The sequence below is a fragment of the Carassius auratus genome, chromosome 36, assembly GCF_003368295.1.
Source record: "Carassius auratus strain Wakin chromosome 36, ASM336829v1, whole genome shotgun sequence".
NCBI classification, from domain to species: Eukaryota; Metazoa; Chordata; class Actinopteri; order Cypriniformes; family Cyprinidae; genus Carassius; species Carassius auratus.
In genome coordinates this window covers 16,618,825-16,630,343 of record NC_039278.1, presented here as the reverse complement: position 1 = coordinate 16,630,343, position 11,519 = coordinate 16,618,825, and the positions used below count along the sequence as shown (strand labels likewise).

The 11,519-nt window shown below is 38.0% G+C and overlaps 1 protein-coding gene across 2 annotated transcripts in view; it reads left to right on the top strand.

Annotated features, from left to right (window-relative positions):
- The first annotated feature begins 8,957 nt into the window (after positions 1-8,957).
- Positions 8,958-11,519, top strand: part of LOC113055439 (filamin-B-like) — a 78,901-nt gene continuing 76,339 nt past the window's right edge. The window contains exon 1 of one of the 2 annotated variants that reach the window (XM_026221747.1): positions 8,958-9,401. In XM_026221747.1, the coding sequence (XP_026077532.1) occupies positions 9,110-9,401 (292 nt within the window). In that variant the 5' untranslated portion in view covers positions 8,958-9,109. The remainder of the gene's footprint in view (positions 9,402-11,519) is intronic. The other variant, XM_026221748.1, reaches the window with a different exon arrangement.

Sequence of the window (11,519 nt, the reverse complement as noted above, 5' to 3'; positions counted from 1 at the left end):
ATCTATGAGGCAAAGTCCATACTTTCTCAATAAGGTATTATGTAAGGAATTGGTATTATCTCTCTCTGAAAGTTTGTATATTAAGGACCAGGCCAAGAGCATCTGCTCATGGAAATTAGAAAGTTTGACAGGGATTTTTTAAATATTATAATTACAAAGTAAAAGGAAATTTAGGCCACCAACTTTATAGAAAATATAATAAGGGATAATATTCCAAAGTGAGGAGGGATTTTTAAGGAAATTCTTCAGCCAATTAATTTTAAAAGTATTATTTAAGGTAGTAAAATCTACAAAATCCAGTCCCCCTCATTTAGTTTGGTTCATTATTAACAGATTTCCTAATATAGTGAGTTTTATTTTTCCAAACAAAATTGTTTAACATGCTATCAATTTTTTTTCAGTGTTCCTTTATCAACCTCCAAGGAAAGAGCAGCATAAGTCAGTCGAGACAATCCTTCGGCTTTAGAGAGTAAAATTCTTCCTCTTATTGACAAATAAGTTTTCTTTTTGTTTTCACTCTTAAAGGGTCAACATTTATTTTGCATCTTGGTTTTTGGTCTTTATTAATTAAAATTCCTAAGTATGTAACTTGATCTTTCACAGGAATGTTACAAATAGAGGGAAGATCACAGCGTTAACACTTGTTGATATTTAAGCAGAGACCTGAAGCTCTGGAAAAGGACTCGAACTGGACTAAAATTACTACATCCGATTACTACGTTCAACTCACAGGAGCGTGTTTGCTTCCTCCACAAACTGAGGAGAGCCCTTTGTCACTTTAATCAGACAGAATAACTGTCTGGTTTGGTTCAGCTACAAAATCAGACATCAGAAGACTACAGAGAACTGTTCGGACTGCTGAAAGGATTATTGGTGCTCCCCTGCCCACCCTTCAAGAACTGTATACATCCAGAGTAGGGATGGCTCGATACCACAATTTTGGCTTCGGTACGATACCACAATCTAATACCTCGGTATCGATACTAAATCAATACCACAGGTGACCAATAACAAGCCTCAAAAATTAAATGAATTAAAAAACACTGCTTGAAAGTCTGCTGCATCAAATGTACAAACCAAAAGTATCAAAATGTTCACACAAAATAAAACCAGTAAAGTCTTATTCTTACATTAATATTAGTGTAATGGCTTTACGCCATGCAGACGGATGTTAATGCATAACAAATCTCATTCTTTATTACTTGAGCTCCATTAAACATGATCTCAAACTTTTTGTGGCCTCTCCTTATTCACATGTACACACAAAGCCATACCTTATGGACCGCATACATTAATGCGCACTCAGAAACCGGTGACTGTGAACGAATCAGCAGAGCTTGTACGAGCTTTTGTCATCGCTGAATCTTTCTCAGACGTTTATGTCGAAATTGGTTAACGCATCTATCTGTGCATGATGGTGTCCAATGCCCCGGGCGAGCGATATATATATATATATATATATATATATATATATATATATATATATATATATATATATATATATATATATATAGATATATAGATATATATATATCTATATATATATATTAAACTTCTGTTTGTATTTCTGTAGATATGCATTATGAAGCGTCTTTGGCGTTTACAAGATATATATTTGTTCTCAGAACAAGATTATAAGTGTTCCGTTCTCAAACACATCTCCTTGTGTCCAGTCAGGTGTGGAATGTCTCGAATAACTTTGCTGAATTGTTCTTTTGTCTGAAAGTCAGGAGAGTGTAAACTTGAGATTTAAAATCACATGCGCTCTGTTCTTGTGCTCAGTTTAATAATATTCCTGTTGCACTTATTTATTGATTTATTTATTTTAGGGGAATTTGAACAGCTAAGCTATACATAGCCAACCGAACATGCTCGAGCAGTGTCTATAAATAAGTATATTTTAGTCATACTGAAACTACAGATATATATATATATCTATATAAAGGAAACATCCTGTGGTGAATGAGACAGGTAGACCTGTGTGTGTGTGTGTGTGTGTGTGTATTATTATTGCTGGTAGAGTGCAAACAAATTGATCTTCCAAATCATGCATTTACATTTTTTTTTAAATCACTACTGAAAAAAAAAAGCATTTTGTAGAATCAGCTTTAAAACTCTAAAACTTTAAAATTAAATGCATGCCTTTATGACAAATGTGCATTTTCTTATTCATTCATTCATTAGCTAACTGTGGCAGGAACATGGGACATATTGAAGGCTATTTTAGTGGCACAAGACGAAAATCCTTTAAAAAGTATTGCTCATACGTTCTGTGAATCTCAGAAATAATGCAGTACAGTAAAAAGTGCAGATTCATTGTTAAGTATGTGTCTCTGAATAAGTGCTGATCTCTAACAGTGACATCTTGATGATTCAGAAGAAGCACCTGGAAATGTGATGCCAGCTCTATCAGAGATCTCATGCAATCTGCTTGTCCTACAATACATCATCCTCAGATGAGTCGGGCCGTGCCTAAGGCCCTGGTTTGGAGCAGCCTGTGGATTTGAGTCCAGACAGACAGACAGAGGCTGTAATCTGTGCCTTAGACGCTTTACTCAGCTCAGAAAGGTGAAATATTGTAACAGAAATCCTATCGCTTCAGTCACTGCAGCCGCCTTCATCCAACATCATCGTCACTGAGGTTAAAAGTTAACAAAGAGCCGAGAAAAATCATTACAGGACAAATATTGCATGCAGCGAACTCGACTTAAATTTACTTACAAAATCTATTTTGGTCTTTATTTAAAGGAATAGTTCACAAAACATTTGCTGAACAATATTTACTGACCCTTAGATCATACCATATTGATGAGTTTGTTTCTTCATCAGCTCTATAGAGAAACAGCATTGCATCACCAGTGAATGGGTGCCGTCAGAATGAAAGTCCAAACATGAGTCCATAATCCATAATAATATTTCCTTCATTGAAAAAGTTCATCTCCTGTTGTCTCTCTCATCTTAATCTATTCATTTTGAACTGTTTTTATTTGTAAACAGTTTTTGATCTGTGCAGATTTCTCACCTGATTCAGGAGAAAACTCATATATTTATAATTCTAAATATATTTAATATATAATAAAAAAATATTTATTAAAATGTAAAGTTAGTAATTTTAGTGCTTCAACTTAAACTTATTTCAGTTGTTTTCCAAGCTAACATTTCTAATTTTCATTTACTTCACTTTTTTCCCCCATATATTATATTTTATTTCAGCAAAAATAGTTCTATGTTAGGTTAACATAATAATTGTGGCCTTAGATGCTTTTGTCCATTCTATTTCCTTATTATCTTTTGTTATTTGTCTAGATAACAATTAGAAATGAGTTTATGCTTCATTCTTCTTCGTTATTATTTATTTGTAAAAAAATAAAAAATAAAAGAAAATAAAAATTCTAAGGAAAAATCAAACAGAGCAAGATAATAGCAATAGTATGCTTATGCTTTAATATCATTTAAGCAAAACATAAAAGTGTATATATAGATTTTTTTTTCTTTTTTAATTTTATAATTTTTATTGTGTTTTACAGAACACAAGCAACATTGCAGATAAGTGCAAAGGAGTTAGTATGAATTTACTTATTTTCTACTATTTGATATTTATTTAACTTGTTTAATATAAATATACACACACACATATTAGGGATGCATAATTTAATTGTATATTATTTCTGTGTAGTGTAGTGTAAGCATTATAAAAATATACACTTCTGAATTCTTGACATTCATATATAAATATTAAATTGTGGAATGTATGATTGCCTGATTGGATTTTATAAGAGTACTAAAAGTAATTTGTTTTTATTAACATGTTTAGATTGTGTAAAATTACTGTGTAGATTTTTTCAAGAATTACTTTTTGTATTTATTTGCATTACATTTAAATAAAATATGTTGCCATTTTTAATGTGCCCCTCTGGTTAAACACTGGCCCCTCCCTGACCCCCCCTAGAGCCGCCACTGGACTCAAATGACGCAAATGATTCCCGAACCCGCTCTGAAGTCGTGATCTGACGCAAATGATTCCCGAACCCGCTCTGAAGTCGTGATCTGACTCAAATGATTCGCGAACCCGATCTGAAGTCGTGATCTGACTCAAATGATTCGCGAACCCGCTATGAAGTCGCGATCTGACTCAAATGATTCGCGAACCCGCTCTGAAGTCGCGATCTGACTCAAATGATTCACGAACCCGCTCTGAAGTCGCGATCTGACTCAAATGATTCACGAACCCGCTCTGAAGTCGCGATCTGACTCAAATGATTCACGAACCCGCAGTGGCGGTTCTACATTGAAATACACCCTGGGCGAGACCCCTTTCGAGCGCCCCCCCCCCCCCCCACACACACACACACACAAAAAATAGCAAACAAAGTTCTGCACAAACAGCAATATTTTGTTATAACAACTGTTTTCATATGATGTGATATCATTGCATGCATGTTTCCAATTTGCCATTCCTGCACTTGTTAAATTGATGTTCCTCTTGGAAAACAATTTACAGCAGAAGCAAAAGAGGCTGTTGTTCTTAATTGAAGAAATCAGCCAACTTCTTGCCATCTTTTCACCACTTACTAATGTCTTCTTAAAATATTAGTGGTGGCAACTTCTCACATTACTCTCATTCCTACGGAAAACAAAGCCAGGTGGCACTTTACTTGGTCCTCTGTGAACCAGCTCAGTCCGAATCCTGTCAGTCAGATGTGAGGGCCAGTGGGGCTCAGTGGGGGTTCAGCTCCAGGCATTTCTATCAGACAGCATATTGGCATATTACTCAAAACACATAGCAGTGAAAAAACACAGTCTTACTCATAAATTATCAGAAATATTAAAATTACATTAAATTGCAGTTGTCTTGTAGCCCCCACACACACACACACATACACACACACGATATGCACACCTGAAAGCTCATGCTGGGTAGAAGTAGAGGCAAAGAGGTCTTCATCCTCAATATCAGATATTTGTGGAGACATATTTGTAGCGGAGGAGGTGGTTGGCTCATCCTGACCAGTGGTAGAGGATGCTCCAAAATATTTTAGAAGTGCCCCTGAAATTGCAATTTAACTGCATTTGAAATCAAAAGACCATAGGATAATGTTTTATAAAGCTAAAACAGCCTAGGGTCAAATTGACTCAAAACATAATAGAAGGGTTACATAAACATGCTCTTACACACTAAATGTCTGTCATTACACGCTATATCCTCCTAGACCCGAAAAAAAACAACATTTATTTATTTCATTTTTCCCCCCATGTCATCACATTTTTTAGAGCATAGAAACAAATAGTAAAACAAATACATTGAAAAATTATATTTTATTCACGTTATGCTATGGTCACTGGGACTCAGTTGTTTAAAAAATAAAATGACTTTAAATTATATGTATAGGCAAAAACAAAAACTTTTTGGGTTTCAGGATATTTTTCAGCCAAAATTTGTATATCAATCTAACTTTTCATGGAGGTACCATTAGGTTACTGCCTCAAATTATACGCATGACACACTTTTAAAGCATCATAGCAAAAATGCTAACAAAGAGTTACGTTATACCCACCATCAATTAACATTAGCCCTTCATTCATGAAATGGATACTGTAATCATACAGAGACAATAGTTGCATACCTTTATCTTTTGCTCGTTTCTCCTCTTCTTCTTTTCCGAAATTGGGCACCTGGCTTTGACCTTTTCTTCTCCATCTCTGTTTATTTGGCACTCGACAATCAACAGATTTCCCATCCCCCCAACTGTCACTCAGGACCAGAAGTCAGGACTAAACCAATTCACCTTGATGACCGCATAATCGTTTTGTATTACCTAGTTTCATTTGCAGGAACTATAGGCCTGTATATAGGCCTGTATTATAACATTATGAATGAAATGTGCGTTATTTGGAAGAAAGTCGGGGTGTGTGACTGACTTTAGCCTATTATTAATTATATTACTAGTGTGGATCCCCCGTCCCCGTCCACCCCCGCCCTGTCCGTTCCATTTGAGAGAGACCCAGAGGTGAAATGTCGCACGCGCCTCTCGCCCCACTCCCTTACACTTCTCTCACAACACCAGTGGCGGCTCCAGACAATTTTGATTGGGGGGGCAATGGGGGGTCCTGGTCTTTTCAAGGGGGGTCTCATGAAAACCAACAAAAAATACAGTGGACATGGCTAATAACTGCATATTTCTGCTACCAAACAACAAAAACACCTTTGCAATGTAAACAAATGACAGGCTACATTTGTTATTCTTATCCTTCACACTGCACTTTCATGTCAGGTATATTATGCATTTTTATTGACATTGATATTTTTACATTTATTTCCAGATAGATATTATTGAGTTTACAGGCTAAAGTGGTCTTGCTGTTGTTAACACTGTTGCTATTGTAGAAAAAATATTTGCATCACATTTAAAATATAATTATATTTTAATTCATTTCTGAATTGTTTTTATTTTTATAATGATAATTCAGAGAATGAGAAAATCTGAATAAGCCTTACCAGTGTTGTGATAATTATTTTTACGTGTTAAAAATAAATAAGTACTGTAATATAATAAAAGTTTATTCAAATAACATAAAAAAGACCAGACCCCTCGATGCCTGTGAAACTTTTCTCCCTCAAACAGCACGTTAGTGTTACTTCTACACACAGCAACATATCTGCATGTTCTCACATCACATCGTTCTTGTAAAATAATAATAAGTAAATAAACACCAAAATCACTTCGCTGAGAATGAAACACCACTTACCCGCTGCCACGATGTTGAAAATATCCTCTAGCAATTAAAAAATGCGCGTGCAGCATGAGGAATCTTCCCGGTTGGATGAGGTCGTAGTCAGGTGAACGGTCATCATGTTGGTCATTTTATTTACGGCTAAATTATTATTAATAAATTGTACTAATATTATGATTGGGCGTGGGCAGGCATTCACAAAAGTGTATGTTATTACAAAAAAAAAATTGAGGAAATTATGCTTTGACAAAAGGGCACTTAAGGGGCAAAGGAGCAGGTGCTCAAGTGAACCGGTTCTTTCGGACAATTCGATCAAATAAACCAGTTGAAGAAAAATGGTTCACCGGTTCTTTTGCGCTCGATGTAATGCCGTCATTGGCGATGATTGCCCTTCATTCAAGCCTTTGGTTTACCCGCGCTTATAACATTAGCACAGAATCAGTTCAGAATCAATCACCAAAAGAATCAGCTCGGTTCAGATGCGCTCTGTGTCAGTCTGCTTCACGCTGAATCACGCATGCGCAGTTATCATCAGCTCATCGGTTCTCGAATCGGACACGTCCGACAGAAACGGTTCTCGGTTCAGTGTATGAATAAATGTCGAAATAATTATTATTTATTATTGTTCTGCGTAGTTTTAAGAGAAACATTTTTGGATCTTTATCCCGAGTATATATATTTTTTAATCAGGAAGAGGCTGGGGGGTCAAATGGGGGGTCAAGGCATTTTTTGGCAGGGTCTTGAGACCCCCCAAGACCCCCCCTGGCGCCGTCGGTGCACAACACAACGCTTCAGTGGATATTTTCAGCAAGCAGGGGCGCCAGCAGCTGCAGGGAGCGCCAATTTGCCAATTCCACACACAGTGAAATGATATAAATGACGAAAAACCGCTTCGCGACACAGAGGATTTTTTGTTTATCTACTCGTGCTGCCGCCCCCAATGTGTCCCGAAAAAATGACGCCCCGGGCGGCTGCCCGGTTCGCCCGTGCCTAAAACCGCTACTGCGAACCCGCTATGAAGTCCCGATCTGACTCAAATGACACAAATGATTCGCGAACCTGCTCTGAAGTCGCGATCTGACTCAAATGATTCGCGAACCGGCTCTGAAGTCGCGATCTGACTCAAATGATTCACGAACCCGATCTGAAGTAGCGATCTGACTCAAATGATTCGCGAACCCGCTATGAAGTCGCGATCTGACTCAAATGATTCGCGAACCCGCTCTGAAGTCGCGATCTGACTCAAATGATTCGCGAACCCACTATGAAGTCGCGATCTGACTCAAATGATTCGCGAACCCGCTATGAAGTCCCGATCTGACTCTAATGACGCAAATGATTCGCGAACCGGCTCTGAAGTCGCGATCTGACTCAAATGATTCACGATCCGCTCTGAAGTAGCGATCTGACTCAAATGATTCGCGAACCCGCTATGAAGTCGCGATCTGACTCAAATGATTCGCGAACCCGCTCTGAAGTCGCGATCTGACTCAAATGATTCACGATCCGCTCTGAAGTAGCGATCTGACTCAAATGATTCGCGAACCCGCTATGAAGTCGCGATCTGACTCAAATGATTCGCGAACCCGCTATGAAGTCGCGATCTGACTCAAATGATTCGCGAACCCGCTATGAAGTCGCGATCTGACTCAAATGATTCGCGAACCCGCTCTGAAGTCGCGATCTGACTCAAATGATTCGCGAACCCGCAATGAAGTCCCGATCTGACTCAAATGACGCAAATGATTCGCGAACCGGCTCTGAAGTCGCGATCTGACTCAAATGATTCGCGAACCGGCTCTGAAGTCGCGATCTGACTCAAATGATTCGCGAATCCGCTCTGAAGTAGCGATCTGACTCAAATGATTCAAATGATTCGTAAACCCGCTCTGAAGTCGCGATCTGACTCAAATGACGCAAAATGATTCAGATGACTCAAATAATTCGCGAACCCGCTCTGAAGTCGCAATCTGACTCAAATGATTCTTGAATCCGCTCTGAAGTAGCGATCTGACTCAAATGATTCAAATGATTCGAAAACCAGCATAATTAAAATAAAATAGAAAAAAAAATATTGTTATCGGTATCGGCCAAATGTTTTATATCAGTGCATCCCTAATATATATAATTATCCTCTTGCCATGGACTTATTTTGAAGGAGCTACTAGGAGAGAAAAGGGCTGTAACATAACATGCTGTTGAAATGCAGGTTGGGTTTATGCTGTGCAGGTGGCGTCACCCGCGCGCCGTATTTAATAGCGCGCACAAGCGCGTCCACGAGACAGAACTCGCTAGGAATACAGGAGCGCACGAACGCGCAGACACACGAGACACATCCTGAGTTATTAACCAGACATCATACGAGTATTAAACCATCATGCCGGTCACAGAGAAAGACCTGGCGGACGACGCGCCGTGGAAGAAGATCCAGCAGAACACGTTTACGCGCTGGTGTAACGAGCACCTGAAGAGCGTCAACAAACGCGTCGCGGACCTGCAGCTGGACCTGAGCGATGGACTCAGACTCATCTCTCTCCTCGAGGTGCTCAGCCAGAAGAAGATGTACAGAAAATACCACGCCAGACCCAACTTCAGACAGATGAAGCTGGAGAACGTGTCCGTGGCGCTCGAGTTCCTGGACAGAGAGAATATAAAGCTCGTGTCCATCGGTGAGTTAGTTCAGTGCTTTCTGTCTTCTCACTAGTCCGGACCAAAGAGTCTGTGATGAACGTTTAACCCTTGTTACATGACTGTAGGAGTGCTGTGGTGTCCTGGAAATAATTTGTATCAATGCAGCATGATGCACTCCGGTAAACTGTGTCACTTTTGTAATAGAGGTGACTGGGAAAGTGGCCAAATCACCCTGAATTAACCCTGTGTGCCTCAGCAAGGTACTACATTTTGAGCCAGATGTAATACCATTATAATTAACATTTCTAGTGTCTGTAATTGTTATTTTTTGTGTTAAAATAAACAACCATCACACACTGATGGTATCTTATATATACCATAGTACTGAAACGCATGCATTTCTAGTGTTCTGTAAGCGTTCGGTGACTTTACCATGGTTCGTGTAAAAAGCAAAAAAACTAGTATTTTTGTTGTTATAGCTCTCTCTGTCTTACAAAGTTGGTATCAGACAAAGCTCAGTGCTGCTAAAGCATTCTAAAAAAATCATGTACCATGGTATTTATATGGCTCTATGGATTTATAAGGAATGCATGGATTTTATTTTACTAGGATATATTTCAAAAGATACTATAACTGTGATACCATATCCCCCCAAAAAAATGTTAATGTCACAGTATGTCTGTGTGTGTATATATATATATATATATATATATATATGAATATATTTTACATTTGCTTATTAATAATTAACAATACATAATAAATAATAATATTTATCCATAAAACATAAATAAAAATATATATATTCGTATTTATAAATATTATTTATTGAATTTATCATTCATTATTTATTTATACATTTTATAAGTATGTAATAAATGACATAAATGTAAAATAAATGTAAAATATTAATAAATCGAGTATAAATGTATTCATTTACTATAGAAGTGAATAATAAGCAACCTTTTGTTCTATCTCGTCCCAGCCGTCTCTTACTCAACATCTTTGGTTTGCAGAGTTGCATCATAAACCAAAAGTATTTGTGCTCATGTCAAAGAGCTGCTGACATGATTCATTCTCAGCAGATAAGAGATAACAAACATCCACCCAGTGTCTATTGATCCCTACTCGATTATCTGTCTCGTCTCTGCTGGATTTCTTTAGTTGGTCCTGTGTGAGAGAAGTTGCACCATTACTTGCATTCTTGGGTTCATTAAGATTTAGAAATCTGGAGAATTTCCGGATTCCAGAGGCTTAAATATTAAGATGTAGTTTCATAAGGGTTGTGTTTGGTGCCAAACACCTTTAGCCGGCCTGTGGCATTCTTGAAGCCGGTCCAAATGCATCTGGCTGCGTTGCTTGTGGCTTTTATGTGATTTCTCACGCGGTCGCTGTTGTTTTATGTGCCAGTGCTTGTGTAAATCCTGGAAATAGATTATGCATGCATTCAATACCAAAACTGTCACCTGTACAGCTGGGGTCACAGGATGTTTCTTCCATATTTGGCAATCGGTTGCTCATAGCAAAATACATGCAAACATTGCCATGGTGATGCCCAACCTAATATCCCTGCGGTTCTTGGCTGGTTACGTATGTTTGTGAGCAAATAAACTTCATTCATTCAGGTTTGTGATGAAATTTGAGGTGTGAGGGCCTGAGGACACGGCAGGATGGACTTCCTGTTGTTCATGTTTCTGTGTGTGTCAGAATCAGAGATTTTCCTGAGCTTGATGTGTGTTTGGAGAGCCGTGACATGTCAATGCGGTGACCTAATAACCAGTCACCCATGCTCTGCATCAGAGTTTTCCACTCGTCTTACGCAGTAGGAGTAGCCTGTATTTAGATTTAATACACGTACGATAGAGAGGGTTGGATGGAGGACAAACTTTGTCAGTACAAAGGTGCACAAGGATTTTTTCCCCCCTGGAATTTGTTGTTTTTGTGCCAGAAGCATATTTTTATGGCCTGCTTTTGCTGCTGTACCTTTAAGAAGTGCCATCTTTGCATGGATTGTATACACCAGCTGAAATTTGTTGTCTCAAATATAATTTGTCATTTTTTAATAAAAAATTGTTTTGCTTTTTTTTTTGTTGCATTTTGTACATTTATTTATTGTTTATTATATAATTTTTTATTTATTCTCCTGTTTTTTTTAT